Source organism: Ascaphus truei, chromosome 7 (genome assembly GCF_040206685.1).
Source record: "Ascaphus truei isolate aAscTru1 chromosome 7, aAscTru1.hap1, whole genome shotgun sequence".
Taxonomy (NCBI): Eukaryota; Metazoa; Chordata; class Amphibia; order Anura; family Ascaphidae; genus Ascaphus; species Ascaphus truei.
This window is the reverse complement of record NC_134489.1, coordinates 108,698,177-108,718,435: the sequence shown is the minus strand read 5'-3', so window position 1 is coordinate 108,718,435 and position 20,259 is coordinate 108,698,177. Positions and strand designations below refer to the sequence as shown.

The following is a 20,259-nucleotide window of genomic DNA, read 5'->3' as shown; positions in this document are numbered from 1 at the left end:
AGCCACGCTGAGCCGCGCTCCTGCTCTGCCTCGCCTGCTGAAAATGGAGCTTTTTCCTGTCCTTGCAGTGCGCTCTGGGGGCGGGGTGGAGGCGGAGCGGGAGGCGGGGCTAGTCCCTCGCTCCCAATAGATGTGAGCGGTCACTTGACCACTCACATCGCTTCCCCGAGTGGCAAATTTGAAACTTGCCTGTCTCGGCAAAGTTTCTGAGCCTCCGTACACATCCGCATGCATGCGGAAGGGGAAACTATAGCCACGCTGATGACAGATGCAGGGGGTTAGTGCATCTGCTCAGCACGGCTCTGCCCGCCCCAGCGAGCTTGGACTTACTATGTCCCAGGCCTTAGAAACAATGTCTGTACGCTCCCTCCCCCCTGCCTTCCCCCCCATCCTCAGACCCGGGGTCAGTGTCTCATGAATATTATTGTTGACTTCAGTTCAGTCCCACTCATTGGTCAGGATATGTCTATTAAAATACCATATTTTGGCCCAGAATCCCCAAATGTGACTGGTTTGTGTGTCTGGAAGATGAGATCTCTCCATATTCTAATCTATCATTTTTTTCCTTTTCGTGGCATAAAAAAAAAAAAATCTGCTAATGAGCTGCGTCAGGTGAAACTTCATTAACGAGCTTCTTCTTACATTCACGCAAGCAAAAAAAAAAACAAGTCAATGCACATTTTCTTTGCTTCACTATAATGATCCCCAAAATGTTGTGGGGAGATTTTTGGGGATCAACAAAATCTAAACATAGTTAATAACCTCTTTATCAGCAGCACCCTTCATCGCTTTGCGGTCAGGCTTTCCGCAGGGAGTCTGTCCTTTCCTCTTTGTGCTGCCCGTACAGGAAATAACGAGGCAGAATGTTGGATATTCTTAGTGTTTCGGTTTTGCAGAATTCTGCCCTGTTCGCTGGTGAGGTTGTATTTATGTTTAGAATATCCAAACTCATTTATTATTGCTCAATAAATGAGTTTGGATATTCTAAATCCGTTGTGCTCTGTGTTCCTTTTATCATCTCCCCAGGACAGATTACAGGCTTTCGTTCAAGCACTGGAGCACCGGTAACTGTATCACTTTTTGTTCATATTTTGAGGTGTGCAGCATTGATCTCACTTGTCTGTGTATTTATATTTATACATACGTGCACATGGAGAAGTCACTTGGAAGATGCCACAGACGCCACTTCAGTGACCCCTTACCCTTCCCCTGCTCCCGTCTCAGTTCCTGGCACAGGCTGTAGCATTATTTGCCCATAGTTGGAGCTGAATAGCTTCTCCTGGCTGCGGGGCGCAGAGATTTAACCCAGGAATGATCTCCTTGGCAGCGTCTCAATCTTTACAATGTAGCGGTTTTCAGTTCCATGGTACTCGCAGCAATAAAATATCCCTCCGAGCGTGTGGATGTGAGCCGGGGCAGAGGTGGTGCCAGGCACAGGGAGACACCGCCAGCAAAATAAAGCAGTGGTACCGTGTCTGGTTTCAGGTTATCCAAAGGGAACAGCATTCTTTGGAAGAGGTTTATGCCCTAACCCGTGTAGGGTAATAATCCCCTTATGGTTACCCTACACAGTAGCATAAGGTTACTCCCTGCACCATGCAGCTCCGTGTCCGAACGGCAAAGAGATATATTGACTGGGTCACGGACACTACATCTTGAACCAGATAGTCCCACTTCAGAGACGGTGCCTTTGTTCCTGGGCCACGCCCTCTTGTTATATTTCCCGCCATGATCACATTTTCTCAGTCACGTTTCACGAGATGATGTTGGATATCGAGTACGAATGTCGCTGCGTTTTATTTTTCTTGCGCGCATTTAAATTGTTTGAACATTAACCTGTTAGTGGCCTTTAGATAATGTATCCTTTTTATGCTTTCCGTGGAATTGAAGCTGCGTAACCTCCTGGCAGCAAACACGGAGCAAAAAACCTCCACCATATCAGAGAAAAGGCCCCACAGGAAGAAATAGGAGTTTATTGCTGCGATAAATCTGGTATATTTTTAGGGCTTCAGTTCTGTTGGCAGAATAATCCTTATAAATGACCCAAAAAGTCCTTCAGTGCTGTCACTTTCTGTATAACAAGCAGCACGTGAACATCAATTTTATATCAGAAAAGTAAGCAGACACATCATTCTGTCCACGCTACCAGCTGCTATATATACAATTAGTTACGGCAAATTTACTAGGATTCAGAGTACAGGAGAACGCAGCATGTTCACATGAATTCATTTCCTGCGCGCACCCAGCAGCCTCAGCGGTGGGAAATGTTTGAGATGCACCTAATTTTAATAAATAAAGTGCTGGGTGAATTCTGTTAAAGGAAAAGCACAAGAGGAGCAAATTCTCCCAGGGTGTATAAAAGAAAAGAAAGGGGACAACATAATACAGTAGTGCAAATATGTCTAATATCCAAAATAATGTAAAAAATAGCTGCATATGCCCTCACAAGGATGCATGATAAGCAATTGTTGATACTTTGTTTTCTGCGGTACTTTGAGATGGTTACATAAACACAGAGAGGACATACAGTATATAATGCAAAGACAAATTTACTCTCAAAGACAGAAATACAGATTAAAGCATGTGTGGGTGCCGGGGAGAGCGCTGTATGCTGGATTATCAGTTCAAAGAAATATTTTCAACAGGTCATCATAATGTTTAATGCGCAGAAATGTGAAACTGTAACAAGCCTATGCGTTTCAACAATGTTCCAATGAGACACACACGCATGCGCATAAAATAAACTCAGTATGAAAAGAAGAGCAAGCCTAGCAAAAGTATTGATTAATAAATAATACATATAGAAATGTGATATAATTTTATATTCGGAAGAAGACGCGACGTTATATTTTTGTAATACTGTACTTCTTTTCCCTAAGGAGCCTCATACTACTGAATACAGTATGAACTCAGAGTATGAACTCGGAGCGTTAATTAATCTCTGCTTCAAATATAAATCTTCAAATTTACAGTTACTGTGCGCGCACACACAGACTCGCATAAATGTGCGGCTGTACTGTAGGTTGAATTGCTATTAGACTTTTAAGACAATAGCTCGCGATCGCCCGCCTGAGTTTCTAAGCGGTATTGCAACGCTAAAAAAACGAACGCTAAAATAGCGAAAACCGCACGGGAAAAAAAGAAAACAGAGCGCGTCTGGCCGCGGTTATCAGAGCGGCTCGGCTTCAGCCGCTTTAGAATAAAGGCTGGCGCAGCTGTACATAGCATAATAGTGTATAAAAAGTAGAATCGTTATTACAAGCTAGAGTAATACAGGACATGCACTCACTTCAAATTGGTAAAGACCCTCACTGGAGACAATGTGTAAACAGCAGAGGGACGGATCAGCTGGTTAGTGCACACGGGAACTGTGGTGGCTGCTGTCAACAAACGGATACTCATCTGTAGTGCGGCATGCAGCTGCTGTGTCCAGGGGTCCCTTCCGTGCCGGTGGTAGTATTGGGGATTCCAACGGGCTCTCACCCCAATCGGGCAACTAGTGGTTTCTCGAGAAAATGTAATTCTGTTGTGCGCTCAGGCGTATAGCTGAATGTACTGACACCGAGAGGTGTCAGTGTACTGACAGAAGGGAACAGCAAACAGAGGGTATACGGGGACCACGATTGAAGTCGGGGCTCAGGGGCACAGTGCTTACCCCTGTCAGCTCTTCCGTCCTGGATCCCAACTCTCCTTGGCTCCTGTTCCCGAAGCGTGCGTCCCAAAGTGGAAATATGCAGGTATAGAGGGACGAGTCCGGCGCCACAGCAATCCGTCAAACGTCACTTCGGATCCCATGATAATACAAAAAAGGCTTTATTGGAATGATTGCACACACTGAAACAGCAGGCTACACCCCCACCTCCTCCTCTACGCGTTTCACGCTGTAACCGCGCTTCGTCTTGGAGTGGGGGAGGTGACTTCAAAACCCGACATATACAATGAAAAACTCCGCGAACCGGTGCTAATTAGCCCTGCATCAGCTGTGTATCTCGCTGGGAGAATATATACGTTAGGAAGCAAAGAGTTAACTAACACGGACATCCTTGTCTGATGTATATAGTTCTATACATACCCAAAAGACTAGATTGAGAGATATACCTCTAGTACATAGAGATGTCAAAACAGCAGCATAAGGCACACGGGCGTAGATATAAAAACTAAGTAACACTTCAAAATGGGACACAAGAGAACTGTGGTGGCTGCTGACAACAAACGGATCCTCGTCTGTAGTGCGGCGTGTGTCCAGGGAACCCTTCCGTGCCGGCGGTAGTAGTGGGGATTCCAACGGGCTCTCACCCCGATCTGGCAACTAGTGGCTTCTGCCTGTTCCACGTAGTAGATATAGCGCCTTTAACTCGCTGGTATACAGGCTACCCAGCACGGAACGCCTCACCTAGGGCGTTGTGACACATTGACGCGGTCACGCTGCTTGGAGCTGTCTGAGGGCCGTGGACTTGGTGTGCAGTGTCAAGGATAGTGATGGCGCAGTGCATGAGACACTGCTTGGGATAGAGAATGGCGCAGTGCGTCAGGCACTGCTTGGGATAGAGAATGGCGCAGTGCAGCAGACACTGCTTGGGACAGAGAATGGCGCAGTGCATCAGGCACTGCTTGGGATAGAGAATGGCGCAGTGCGTCAGGCACTGCTTGGGATAGAGAATGGCGCAGTGCGTCAGGCACTGCTTGGGATAGAGAATGGCGCAGTGCGTCAGGCACTGCTTGGGATAGAGAATGGTGCAGTGCAGCAGACACTGCTTGGGACAGAGAATGGCGCAGTGCATGAGACACTGCTTGGGATAGAGGATGGTGCAGTGCATGAGACACTGCTTGGGATAGAGAATGGCGCAGTGCGTCAGGCACTGCTTGGGACAGAGAATGGCGCAGTGTGTCACGCACTGCTTGGGATAGAGAATGGCGCAGTGCATGAGACACTGCTTGGGACAGAGAATGGCGCAGTGCGTCAGGCACTGCTTGGAATAGAGAATGGCGCAGTGCGTCAGATACTGCTTGGGATAGAGGATGGTGCAGTGCATGAGACACTGCTTGGGATAGAGAATGGCGCAGTGCGTCAGGCACTGCTTGGGACAGAGAATGGCGCAGTGCGTCGCACTGCTTGGGATAGAGAATGGCGCAGTGCATCAGACACTGCTTGGGATAGAGGATGGTGCAGTGCATGAGACACTGCTTGGGATAGAGAATGGCGCAGTGCGTCAGGCACTGCTTGGGACAGAGAATGGCACAGTGCGTCACGCACTGCTTGGGATAGAGAATGGCGCAGTGCATGAGACACTGCTTGGGACAGAGAATGGCGCAGTGCGTCAGGCACTGCTTGGAATAGAGAATGGCGCAGTGCATCAGATACTGCTTGGGATAGAGGATGGTGCAGTGCATGAGACACTGCTTGGGATAGAGAATGGCGCAGTGCGTCAGGCACTGCTTGGGATAGAGGATGGTGCAGTGAATGAGACACTGCTTGGGATAGAGAATGGCGCAGTGCGTCAGGCACTGCTTGGGACAGAGAATGGCGCAGTGCGTCACGCACTGCTTGGGATAGAGAATGGCGCAGTGCATGAGACACTGCTTGGGACAGAGAATGGCGCAGTGCATGAGACACTGCTTGGGACAGAGAATGGAGCAGTGCGTCAGGCACTGCTTGGGACAGAGAATGGCGCAGTGCGTCAGGCACTGCTTGGGATAGAGGATGGTGCAGTGCATGAGACACTGCTTGGGATAGAGAATGGCGCAGTGCAGCAGACACTGCTTGGGACAGAGAATGGCGCAGTGCATGAGACACTGCTTTGGACAGAGAATGGCGCAGTGCAGCAGACACTGCTTGGGACAGAGAATGGCGCAGTGCATGAGACACTGCTTGGGACAGAGAATGGCGCAGTGCATGAGACACTGCTTGGGATAGAGAATGGTGCAGTGCATGAGACACTGCTTGGGATAGAGAATGGCGCAGTGCATCAGATACTGCTTGGGATAGAGAATGGCGCAGTGCATGAGACACTGCTTGGGACAGAGAATGGTGCAGTGCGTCAGGCACTGCTTTGGACAGAGAATGGCGCAGTGCATGAGACACTGCTTGGGACAGAGAATGGCGCAGTGCATGAGACACTGCTTGGGATAGAGAATGGCGCAGTGCATGAGACACTGCTTTGGACAGAGAATGGCGCAGTGCAGCAGACACTGCTTGGGACAGAGAATGGCGCAGTGCATGAGACACTGCTTGGGACAGAGAATGGCGCAGTGCATGAGACACTGCTTGGGATAGAGAATGGCGCAGTGCATGAGACACTGCTTGGGATAGAGAATGGCGCAGTGCATCAGATACTGCTTGGGATAGAGAATGGCGCAGTGCATGAGACACTGCTTTGGACAGAGAATGGCGCAGTGCAGCAGACACTGCTTGGGACAGAGAATGGCGCAGTGCGTCAGGCACTGCTTGGGATAGAGAATGGCGCAGTGCATGAGACACTGCTTGGGACAGAGAATGGCGCAGTGCATCAGACACTGCTTGGGACAGAGAATGGCGCAGTGCATCAGGCACTGCTTGGGATAGAGAATGGCACAGTGCATGAGACACTGCTTGGGACAGAGAATGGTGCAGTGCGTCAGGCACTGCTTGGGACAGAGAATGGCGCCGTGCGTCAGGCACTGCTTGGGATAGAGAATGGCGCAGTGCACGAGACACTGCTTGGGATAGAGAATGGCGCAGTGCATCAGCCACTGCTTGGATAGAGAATGGCGCAGTGCAGCAGGCACTGCTTGGGATACAGAATGGCGCAGTGCATCAGGCACTGCTTGGGATAGAGAATGGCGCAGTGCATGAGACACTGCTTGTGACAGAGAATGGAGCAGTACGTCAGGCACTGCTTGGGATAGAGAATGGCGCAGTGCATGAGACACTGCTTGGGACAGAGAATGGCGCAGTGCGTCAGACACTGCTTGGGATAGAGAATGGCGCAGTGCATGAGACACTGCTTGGGATAGAGAATGGCGCAGTGCATGAGACACTGCTTGGGATAAGAGAATGGCGCAGTGCGTCAGACACTGCTTGGGACAGAGAATGGCGCAGTGCGTCAGACACTGCTTGGGACAGAGAATGGCGCAGTGCATGAGACACTGCTTGGGACAGAGAATGGCGCAGTGCGTCATGCACTGCTTTGGACAGAGAATGGCGCAGTGCGTCAGGCACTGCTTGGGATAGAGAATGGCACAGTGCATGAGACACTGCTTGGGACAGAGAATGGTGCAGTGCGTCAGGCACTGCTTGGGACAGAGAATGGCGCCGTGCGTCAGACACTGCTTGGGACAGAGAATGGCGCAGTGCATGAGACACTGCTTGGGACAGAGAATGGCGCAGTGCGTCATGCACTGCTTTGGACAGAGAATGGCGCAGTGCGTCAGGCACTGCTTGGGATAGAGAATGGCGCAGTGCACGAGACACTGCTTGGGATAGAGAATGGCGCAGTGCATCAGCCACTGCTTGGATAGAGAATGGCGCAGTGCATCAGGCACTGCTTGGGATAGAGAATGGCGCAGTGCAGCAGGCACTGCTTGGGATACAGAATGGCGCAGTGCATCAGGCACTGCTTGGGATAGAGAATGGCGCAGTGCATGAGACACTGCTTGTGACAGAGAGTGGAGCAGTGCATGAGACACTGCTTGTGACAGAGAATGGAGCAGTACGTCAGGCACTGCTTGGGATAGAGAATGGCGCAGTGCATGAGACACTGCTTGGGACAGAGAATGGCGCAGTGCGTCAGACACTGCTTGGGATAGAGAATGGCGCAGTGCATGAGACACTGCTTGGGATAGAGAATGGCGCAGTGCATGAGACACTGCTTGGGATAGAGAATGGCGCAGTGCGTCAGACACTGCTTGGGACAGAGAATGGCGCAGTGCGTCAGACACTGCTTGGGACAGAGAATGGCGCAGTGCATGAGACACTGCTTGGGACAGAGAATGGCGCAGTGCGTCAGACACTGCTTGGATAGAGAATGGCGCAGTGCATGAGACACTGCTTGGGATAGAGAATGGTGCAGTGCATGAGACACTGCTTGGGATAGAGAATGGCGCAGTGCATCAGACACTGCTTGGGATAGAGAATGGCGCAGTGCATGAGACACTGCTTGGGACAGAGAATTTCGCAGTGCGTCAGACACTGCTTGGATAGAGAATGGCGCAGTGCATGAGACACTGCTTGGGATAGAGAATGGTGCAGTGCGTCAGACACTGCTTGGGACAGAGAATGGCGCAGTGCAGCAGGCACTGCTTGTGACAGAGAATGGCGCACTGCATGAGACACTGCTTGGGATAGAGAATGGCGCAGTGCATCAGGCACTGCTTGGATAGAGAATGGCGCAGTGCAGCAGACATTGCTTGGATAGAGAATGGCGCAGTGCATCAGGCACTGCTTGAGATAGAGAATGGCGCAGTGCAGCAGGCACTGCTTGGGATAGAGAATGGCGCAGTGCAGCAGGCACTGCTTGGGACAGAGAATGGGGCAGTGCGTCAGGCACTGCTTGGTATAGAGAATGGCGCAGTGCGTCAGACACTGCTTGGGATAGAGAATGGTGCAGTGCAGCATGCACTGCTTGGTATAGAGAATGGCGCAGTGCAGCAGGCACTGCTTGGGATAGAGAATGGCGCAGTGCAGCAGGCACTGCTTGGTATAGAGAATGGCGCAGTGCGTCAGGCACTGCTTGGGACAGAGAATGGCGCAGTGCTGCAGGCACTGCTTGGGATAGAGAATGGCGCAGTGCGTCAGGCACTGCTTGGGATAGAGAATGACGGAGTGCGTCAGGCACTGCTTGGGACAGAGAAGGGCATCAGGACATTTCTTTGAGTTGATACTCCGATGCATTAGTCTTGTAACTGGACGACAGTGAGAATTATTAGACGCTGTATTACGCGATCTTTCTGTATGGCGTTCACATGCTGAGGGTCATCTCGCTGAGCTGGAAAAGAAAGCAGAAAACCATTTATTTATCTCTCACCTTATATCAGTGAAAACCATAATTATCCGACAGCTGATTACAGGGCGTAAATACTAGGACAGCAGCTTTTATCGCTCCACGGAAAGAGACGGGTGGAAATGAGTTTCTGACATGTATTTTCGAATGGTATACCGTGCTTTGGAATTTAATATGCTGCGGTATATAATAGTTTGAAGTATGACTGCACAGTCCAAGCCAGCGAAATATTTTTCTCTACTTAAAGATATCCTTATTTATTTGCATGACATGTTTTACTGAATAAACCTGTTTGAGAAGAGGGCGTACAGTGCTGTGAACGCACAAGCAGAAATTTTACATTTGCAGTCCCCCAGATAGTGGCAAAAATGGCAACATTTGCAAATAAAACTCGCACAGAAAGAGCCGCTGTGCACATGAAATTCACTCCAAATTCCTTCACTTTTCAGATGCTATAAATAAGGCAAAGAGAGTTTGTGAGAATTTACACGATTTTTTTACACCACAAACGGTGAAATTCTACAATTGTGAAAAGCTATGCTACGTGAGGAAAATCTGTGATGTGTCGGAAAAATCATGAGACTTCCCGGGATATACTTAGGAACATTTAATATATATATATATATATATATATATATATATATATATATATATATATATATATATATATATATATATATATATTTGTATAATGTGAGGATATATACATATATCTTTTTATAATATGAGTATATATGTCTTTGTATAATAAGTATATATATATATATACATATATTTATATACACAGTATATATATATATATACAGTATATATATATATACAGTATATATATATATATATATATATATATATATATATATATATATATATATATATATTAGTAAAATAAGAGTATACATCTCTTATCTCTCATAGTATAAGATTTTATATATATATATATATATATATATATATATATATTTCTATAATACGACTATATATCTGTCATAGAGCATACATATAGATATTATGTTGCTCTGCGTTATCACTGACTTTTTTCTTCCGGCTGCCGCTGAGAACAAAGAAATGATCGGGACAGTTTAAGTGAATGTATTTCCCTTCTGTCCCGATTGCATTATTTGTCACCCTGTAATGGGTTTCCTAGCGGGGCTGTGTAGGGTGATTGAGTTGTGTATTTATGAGCACAGAAGGCAGGATAGCTGTTTGTTTTCGCATCCTCGTGTATCTGGCAGCAGCAGTTGGAAAGGGCAGGGAGAGGGAGAGGGAGACCAAACCATCTTGTTAGAGATTGATGTTAAATTACAGTTTGCGCTTCCCTGCAGACTGAGGGTGTCTGTTCCTTTTGTACAGGACACCTAGACGACACACACCTCATTCACTTGGTGTTATAGGTCCAGCAAATCAGGTGTCTGAGTTTGGAAATGGTCCATCAGGCTTACAGGCGGAGAGTGGTACCCAATTGTTCTGGGATTAGCTGTCCGCTGGTGTGAGAGATGAGATGAGCAACGTCGAATATGATTCATGATAACTGGAGCAGCTGAAATGTGCGTCCGTCTCTATTGTATCTCTCTATACAACAGGAAAGCCTCGCGTTGTGCAAATCCTAGCTGATGTTTTAAACTCAAAGGACCAATTTCTGTCATTGAACTATGTCTTTGTACGTTTTGGGGGAGATGGGGACGAATCACAGCGAGGGCCCTGTCCATTGAAGTGGAAGAATCACAATGCAGACCCAGCAAACTTGGGTTCGCACTTATTTTTTTATTTTTTAACCCCTGGTGCATTAAATATTAATAGTAGATAGAGTGTGAGCTCGGGGTCGGAAGGGATTATAATATTGTTATACTGTAGTATACACCCTTTGGAGCACAGCACTTATACACTGACAGTGTACACAGGGCTCTGCATCCAGTTCTTCAAAGGGCTATATCAGAAAACATTTAGAGGTGAAAGGGCCGCGCGCTAATTATGATGCATCATGTATCATTTTAGATACATTTAAAAACATTTAAAAGCCTGTACCATATATATTTACATTACTTTAACTGGCATGGAAGTGTCGTTGTGAAACGTGCTCCCGCTTATTTCATACTAGTTGCCTGGGAAGCTGAGTCCGAGGGTCCGACCGTAGCTGAGTCCGAGGGTCCGACCGCGTCCCTTTGTGGGGCGCCAGTTATGAGCCCTGGTCTATATTCTCTGCCTAATGTTTCCCGCATCACCGTGGTTTATATACAGTTAGGTCCGGAAATAATTGGACACTGACACAATTTTCATCATTTTGGCTCTGTACACCACCACAATGGATTTGAAATGAAACAACCGAGATGCAATAGCAGTGCAGACTTTCAGCTTTAATTCAAGGGGTTGAACAAAAATATCGTATGAAACGTTTAGGAATTGCAACCATTTTCATACACGGTCCCCTTATTTCAGGGGCTCAAATGTAATTGGACAAATTAACACAATCATAAATAAAATGTTCATTTTTAATACTTTGTCGAGAATCCTTTGCAGGCAATGACTGCTTGAAGTCTGGAACGCATGGACATCACCAAACGCTGGGTTTCCTCCTTTGTGATGCTTTGCCAGGCCTTTACTGCATCTGTCTTCAGTTGTTGTTTGTTCGTGGGTCTTTCTGCCTTAAGTTTTGTCTTCAGCAAGTGAAATGCATGCTCGATCGGGTTGAGATCTGGTAATTGACTCGGTCATTGCAGAATATTCCACTTCTTTGCCTTAAAAAACTCCTGGGTTGCTTTCGCAGTATGTTTTAAGTCATTGTCCATCTGTAAAGTGAAGGGCCGTCCAATCAACTTAGCTGAATTTGGCTGAATCTGAGCAGACAATATATCCCTATATACTTCAGAATTCATCCGGCTGCTTCTGTCTTCTGTCACAACATCAATAAACACTAGTGACCCAGTGCCATTGTAAGACATGCATGCCCATGCCATCACACTGCCTCCACTGTGTTTTACAGATGATGTGGTATGCTTCGGATCATGAGCCGTTCCAAGCCTTCTCCATACTTTTTTCTTCCCATCATTCTGGTACAGGTTGATCTTAGTTTCATCTGTCCAAAGAATACTGTTCCAGAACTTGGCTGGCTTTTTTAGATATTGTTTGGCAAAGTCTAATCTGGCCTTTCTATTCTTGATGCTTATGAAAGGTTTGCACCTTGTGGTGAACCATCTGTATTTGCTCTCGAGAAGTCTTCTCTTTATGGTAGACTTGGATAATGTTATGCCTACCTCCTGGAGAGTGTTCTTCACTTGGCTGGATGTTGTGAAGGGTTTTTTCTTTACCATGGAAAAGATCCTACGATCATCCACCACTGTTGTCTTCTGTGGACGTCCAGGTCTTTTTGTGTTGCAGAGCTCACCAGTGCGTTCTTTTTTTCTCTGAATGTACCAAACTGTTGATTTGGCCACTCCTAATGTTCCTGCTATCTCTTTGATGGATTTTCTGGGGTTTTTTTGCAGCCTAAGGATGCCCTGTTTCACTTGCATTGAGAGCTCCTTTGACCGCATGTTGTGGGTTCACAGCAACAGCTTCCAAATGCGGATGCCACACCTGGAATCAACTCCAGACCTTTTACCTGCTTAATTGATGATGAAATAACGAAGGAATAGCCCACACCTGTCCATGAAACAGCTTTTGAGTCAGTTGTCCAATTACTTTTGGTCCCTTGAAAAAGAGGGGGCTACATATTAAAGAGATGGAATTCCTAAACCCTTCCTCCAATTTGGATGGGAATACCCTCAAATTAAAGCTGATAGACTGCACTTTAAGCCCATATTCATTATTTAACTGTAAATTGAATTTATTTTGGTACACAGCCGAAATAACAAAACTTGTATCAGTGTCCAATTATTTCCGGACCTAACTGTACAATTGATGAGATAGATAAGGGGTGGGCAACACCAGTCCTCAAGGGCCACCAACAGGTCAGGTTTTAAGGCTATCCCTGTTTCAGCAATGGTGGCTCAATCAGTGGCTCAGTCAAAGCTGAAGCAGGGATAGCCTCAAAACCTGACCTGTTGGGGAGTCTTCGGGACTGGCGTTGAGCACCCCTGCTTTAGGGAACCGCAGACGAGTTCTTCAAAGATGACATTATAAAATTAGAACAAGAAAAAAATGGGTGTATATAGCGCTAAAAGAATTATACGTGATAGTGCAATAGTAAGTGATAATATTGTGACCTTACACAAAATGAAATAATAATTTGACTAGGCTGCCAGGTGACACTAACTCTAAGACCCAGTTAGCACAAAACACAAATATACAATACAGACCGGCGCCACTATAGTCCAATGGTAGAAATAGAATGTCCAATATGGAAATGTTCTCACACGGAGGGTGGCTGCAAATGTAGCTTCCCAGCTGTAACTTCACAGTGTGGACTCCATCAACATATGCAGAGAGAAGAGAAACAAGGAAAACACATCATAGTGCAGATATGCAATGATATATCATACAAGACTAACACTACATATTACAGATAACATTTAACGGATAAGGCTGACTGATAATATTAATAGATTTATTAAACACAATAAAATAATGCAGCAGGCGTGGGATCCGGTTGGTAAAAACCGGAGTCCTACTTGCAGCACTGCCACAGACCATGAGCGGGGGTTTTCAGGTAGGGTTATGACCGGCTGCAGCTCCGTCGAACACGTGACATCCAGGGGTCTCCTCAGTTCTGAAACCGGAAGTGTTTAATAAAAAAAACCACACACACACACACACACACACACACACACTCTCCCCCGTCAGTTGGACCGCAGCTCACCTTCCACACACACCCCCCCCCTCCGGTGCCCCTCACTCTCTCCCCCCACCTCACCCAAATCCCCACGCTCCGCAACATCCCCAGCCGCACCATCACCCTCACCGTGCGCCGCGGCCCTCCTGCTCAGCAGCAAACTCCAGGCTCCTCCCCCCTCGCGGCGCGGCCCGGGCCTCCTGCTCTCCCCCTCACGTGCGCCGCTACCGGAGAGGGGAAGCGCGGGCCGGGCCTCCTGCTCTCCCCCTCACGTGCGCCGCTACCGGAGAGGGGAAGCGCGGGCCGGGCCTCCTGCTCTCCCCCTCACGTGCACCGCTACCGGAGATGGGAAGCGCGGCGCGGGACTCCCCCTCACGTGCGCCGCTACCGGAGATGGGAAGCGCGGCGCGGGACTCCCCCTCACGTGCGCCGCTACCGGACGGAGGGGAAGCGCGGCGCGGGATTCCCCCTCACGTGCGCCGCTACCGGAGATGGGAAGCGCGGCGCGGGACTCCCCCTCACGTGCGCCGCTACCGGAGATGGGAAGCGCGGCACGGGACTCCCCCTCACGTGCGTCGGCTCCCGGACGGAGGGGAAGCGCGGCGCGGGACTCCTGCCACTCTTGCCCCCCCCCCAGCTTCCCGAACTCACCTCCTGCTCCAGCCAGATGCCACGGGGTCAAGGTAAGTCACCCACCGTCTCCCACCCACGCACTGTCACCCAGTCACCCACCCAGTCACCCACACACCCACCCAGTCACTTTCACCCAGTCACCCACCCACCCAGTCACCCACCCACTCAGTCACCCACTCAGTCACCCACCCACTCAGTCACCCACCCAGTCACTTTCACCCAGTCACCCACTCACTCAGTCACCCACCCACCCACTCAGTCACCCACCCAGTCACTTTCACCCAGTCACCCACTCACTCAGTCACCCACCCACCCACTCAGTCACCCACCCACTCAGTAACCCACCCACCCACTCACCCACCCAGTCAAGTCACCCACCCACCCACCCAGTCAAGTCACCCACCCACCCAGTCAAGTCACCCACCCAGTCACCCACCCATAGGTCAAGTCACCCACACAGTCACCCACCCAGTCAGTCAGTCACCCACCCAGTCAGTCACCCACCCAGTCAGTCAGTCACCCACCCAGTCAGTCACCCACCCACCCACCCAGTCAGTCAGTAACCCACCCACCCACCCAGTCAACCCAGTCACCCACCCACCCAGTCACCCACCCAGTCACCCACCCAGTCACCCACACACCCACCCAGTCACTTTCACCCAGTCACCCACCCAGTCACCCACCCAAGTCACCCAAGTCACCCACCCACCCAGTCACCCACCCACTCAGTCACCCACCCACTCAGTCACCCACCCACACACCCACCCACTCAGTCAACTCAGTCACCCACCCAGTCACCCACCCAGTCACCCACCCAGTCACTCAGTCACCCACCCAGTCACCCAGTCACCCACCCATTCAGTCAGTCAGTCAGTCACCCACCCAGTCACCCAGTCAGTCACCCAGTCAGTCACCCACTCACCCACCCAGTCAGTCACCCACTCACCCACCCAGTCAGTCACCCACTCACCCACCCAGTCAGTCACCCACTCACCCACCCAGTCAGTCACCCACTCACCCACCCAGTCAGTCACCCACTCACCCACCCAGTCAGTCACCCACTCACCCACCCAGTCAGTCTCCCACTCACCCACCCAGTCAGTCTCCCACTCACCCACCCAGTCAGTCTCCCACTCACCCACCCAGTCAGTCTCCCACTCACCCACCCATTCAGTTTCCCACTCACCCACCCATTCAGTTTCCCACTCACCCACCCATTCAGTTTCCCACTCACCCACCCATTCAGTTTCCCACTCACCCACCCATTCAGTTTCCCACTCACCCACCCATTCAGTTTCCCACTCATCCACCCATTCAGTTTCCCACTCATCCACCCATTCAGTTTCCCACTCATCCACCCATTCAGTCTCCCACTCACCCACCCATTCAGTCTCCCACTCACCCACCCATTCAGTCTCACACTCACCCACCCATTCAGTCTCACACTCACCCACCCATTCAGTCTCACACTCACCCACCCATTCAGTCTCACACTCACCCACCCATTCAGTCTCACACTCACCCACCCAGTCTCACCCAAAACCACCCACTCACCGACCCCACCCACCCACTCACCGACCCCACCTACCCACTCACCGACCCCACCTACCCACTCACTGACCCACCGAGTCACCGACCCCAGTCACTGACCCACCCAGTCACCGACCCTGAAAAAGTCACCCAGTCACCGACCCACCGACCCAAAGTCACCCACCCACCCAAAGTCACCCACCCACCAACCCAGAGTCACCCACCCACCCACCGACTCAGAGTCACCCACCCACCGACCCAAAGTCATCCACCCCCCGACCCAACTCACCCACCCACCGACCCAACTCACCCACCCAACCACCGACCCAAAGTCACCCACCGACCCAAAGTCACCCACCCACCGACCCAAAGTCAAACCGACCCAAAGTCACCCACCCACCCACCGACCCAAAGTCACCCACCCACCAACCCAAAGTCACCCACCCACCCACTGACCCAAAGTCACCCACCCACCAACCCAAAGTCACCCACCCACCCACCGACCCAAAGTCACCCACCGACTCAAAGTCACCCACCCACCGACCCAAAGTCACCCACCCACCGACCCAAAGTCACACACCCACCGACCCAAAGTCACCCACCCACCGACCCAAAGTCACCCACCCACCGACCCAAAGTCACCCACCCACCGACCCAAAGTCAAACCGACCCAAAGTCACCCACCCAGTCACCGACCCAAAGTCACCCACTCAGTCACCAACCCACCCACTCAGTCAAGTGTCACCCACCCACCCACACAGTCACCCACACACTCAGTCAACTCAGTCACCCACCTAGCTGTCAAGGGGGGGGGGAAGCCTAACCCTGTCGTACGCCCCCCCCAAAATTACATCCCGGGCAACGCCGGGTCTCTCAGCTAGTTTATTATAAAATTAGAAAGTACAGAGCTTTACAAACCTCACAGGTCTCTCCTTAAAGTGTGTATATGAGTGTGTTAAATGTGGTTGCAACGCCATTGCAGTTTTTCACGGCTTCTTATTGGCCCACAGGATGCGTGTGCTTCAAAACCGCCATTTCGATAGCCCCAAATAGCCAGATCTGGCTGCTACCGGCACCCCCTACGGAGGTTAGTATCTCGGGAAGCGGGGGTCCCAGAGCTGCAATTAACGTGTTTCCGCTCCGGAGACCCCCTGCTTCAAACATATTAAAATACTTTATTTTTTATTTTTTAAATAACGTGTTTCCAGGACTCTCTAACTAAACACGTCTTTGCTTTATCATGTAAGCTCTTCCGACCAGTGACTGCATCCTTACACCTTTATCTGCCGTTATTATTATGCTGGGCACGTCTTTATTTCCCTCTATCTTACATAAGTTTGTTTCCTGGTACTATAGAGCGCTGAGTACATGGTGGGAGCGACACAAGACAATGTAATGTAGTATTCTTGCATTATAATTTGTGTGAATAAAAAGCCCGGTGTTTGCCGTGGAATCAGCGCGGGGAGAGGCGCTTCACAGCTCCGAATGCTTCCGAGACCAGCCCTGTAATTAGCAGCTGATTACAGGCTAATAGGATTACACATATTTCTTGCTGGTAATACACCCCAGCTCATTTCATTAGATTTGTTCTTAATGTTTCACTTATTAACTGGATAACAATCTTGTTACGTTTCGCTGTATTGGCGGCACAGAATCTGCGTCTCAAGACGTTTTATCGTCATTTTATTTACCCCTATTAGCTGAGGCTGGATTGCCAGGGGTGCCAGGTGTCCAGTATTGAACTGGACTGTCCTGTATTTGGACACTCTGTCCAGTAGAAAATGAGATAATACTGGACATGTATGTGTATACTGGTATTACCTCTCTGGACATGTATGTGTATACCGGTATTATCTCTCTGGGCGTGTGCGTGTATACCGGTATTACCTCTCTGGGCGTGTATGTGTATACCGGTATTACCTCTCTGGACATGTATGTGTATACCTGTATTATCTCTCTGGGCGTGTATGTGTATACCGGTATTTCCTCTCTGGGCGTGTATGTGTATACAGGTATTACCTCTCTGGGCGTGTATGTGTATACCGGTATTACCTCTCTGGACATGTATGTGTATACCTGTATTATCTCTCTGGGCGTGTGCGTGTATACCGGTATTACCTCTCTGGGCGTGTATGTGTATACCGGTATTTCCTCTCTGGGTGTGTATGTGTATACCGGTATTACCTCTCTGGGTGTGTATGTGTATACCGGTATTATCTCTCTGGGCGTGTATGTGTATACCGGTATTACCTCTCAGGGCGTGTATGTGTATACCGGTATTTCCTCTCTGGGCGTGTATGTGTATACAGGTATTACCTCTCTGGGCGTGTATGTGTATACCGGTATTACCTCTCTGGACGTGTATGTGTATACCGGTATTACCTCTCTGGGTGTGTATGTGTATACCGGTATTACCTCTCTGGGCGTGTATGTGTATACCGGTATTACCTCTCTGGGCGTGTGTGTGTGTATACCGGTATTACCTCTCTGGGCGTGTATGTATATACCGGTACTACCTCTCTGGGCGTGTATGTGTATACCGGTATTACCTCTCTGGGCATGTATGTGTATACCGGTATTACCTCTCTGGGCATGTATGTGTATACCGGTATTACCTCTCTGGGCGTGTATGTGTATACCGGTATTACCTCTCTCGCCGTGTATGTGTATACCGGTATTACCTCTCTGGGTGTGTATGTGTATACCGGTATTACCTCTCTGGGCGTGTATGTGTATACCGGTATTACCTCTCTGGGCGTGTATGTGTATACCGGTATTACCTCTTTGGACATAGTGACCTGTCCGGCTTGGGTGACCACGGGATTTCCCCAAGCACAGAGAGAGCAGGGCTGCTGCTAGGGGGCTGCGCAGCTTCCTCCATCCTGATTGGCTGCATTACCCAGCAGGAGGAGGTGTCAGGAGCCTGGGGGTGGGGCCAATGAGAGGAGGAAACAGCATGGAGAGAGGTAAGAAGGGTGTGTGTGTCTTGAGCGCTTCGCACCTTTCACTGTTGTGTCCAGTATTTGAGGAGAATCCACCTGGCACCCTTACCTACAAGAGTCATTTTCAGATGTTCGGTTTTTGTGGCATGTATTTCTTGTATACGTCATTCCCCCGCACCTTGTTGGAAAACCTGATTTCTGTGAAAAGCCTTTACTAAATATTCTCAAACTTCCCATTTTTTTGGTGCTTTCTACAATTTTCTTCCTGAAATTCTGCATATTCTTCAAACATAAGAGCCCTATTCGTCATACTTAATGCAGATTACTTAGCCAGAGCCAGGCATAGCACCTTCAGACCTCGTGGATTTTATTTTGATGTGGCAAAGTCCCATTATAATTTTATAATGGAGCTACACAATGGCGGGGTACTTTTATACATAGCAGCTAATTAGCTTCAGCTCAGAATTGCTCAGTGTAACTGTATCGCTGCCAGGAAGACTGCTATGTGTTAAACAGGGAAAGAATGGGGTTTTTTTTTGGAGGGGTGGGGGGTAGGGTGTTGTCCATTTAACCCTTTTAGTGCTGGAGGGCCTTGCAGTGCATTGCGATATCAACGCCTCCAGCAGGGAACTGCAGCCTGGCTTTGGATTTGGGAATTTTTGGGGGTGTAAAAGTGTTCCCCTTGGAGTCACTAATCATATCCTGCCCTGGCTTCCTCTGTGTCAGACCTGGGGACCTTGGCACTGAATGAAGCCATTGTTCTGTGTTCTCTAACAAAACACCCTCCGAGCTGGGCCCCTGTCGGGTCCTGCTTGTCAAAACTGTGTAGACAGACAGACAGACAGCAGAGGCCCCAACAGAGAACGCTTTGTGTAACATTTGGCCTGATAAACCCACAGTGCAGAGCCCGAGGACATCGCAGGGACAGGCCGCCTTGGACTCAGAATTCGGGGGGGAAACGTCCTCCCGGGATAGAAGAAAACTTTTAATAATCGGCCTATTTATGGGATGAGCGTTTGTGTTTTTACGCATCTTGTTCTCTGACTTTCTTCTGCGGGCCAGCGATTCTCATCAAGAGAAGCAGTGTGCGCGTGTCTGTAGCCGCTTTGTGGCGAGCGGCCTTTTAATGTTCCTCTGCCTTTGAAATTGATCAGACTGCAGCATACATCAAGATCAAGTATGATTGCTCAAGTCCAACTTTGTAGAGCTCCTGCCACTCGGTGGCAAAGACGCAATAAGAATAAAATGTGTCCCAAATGCGCCTTCAAACTAACACAGCCGTGTGAGAATGAGCCAGTCCTGGTTTGGTATTCCCATTTGCTGGTACCCCCTCTCTCATGTACGTATTATCTGGTTCTGCCAGACCTGATGCTTGTATACGGTAAATAACTTGTTGGTTTAATATTGGTTA

The 20,259-nt window shown here is 49.2% G+C and overlaps 1 protein-coding gene across 1 annotated transcript in view; it reads left to right on the top strand.

The window, feature by feature from the left end:
• The window catches only part of SEMA5B (semaphorin 5B), a 279,793-nt gene that overhangs the window by 213,121 nt on the left and 46,413 nt on the right, over window positions 1–20,259 (top strand). Inside the window, exon 11 of the mRNA XM_075610072.1 lies at window positions 1,027–1,064. Within this exon, the coding sequence (XP_075466187.1) occupies window positions 1,027–1,064 (38 nt within the window). The remainder of the gene's footprint in view (window positions 1–1,026; window positions 1,065–20,259) is intronic.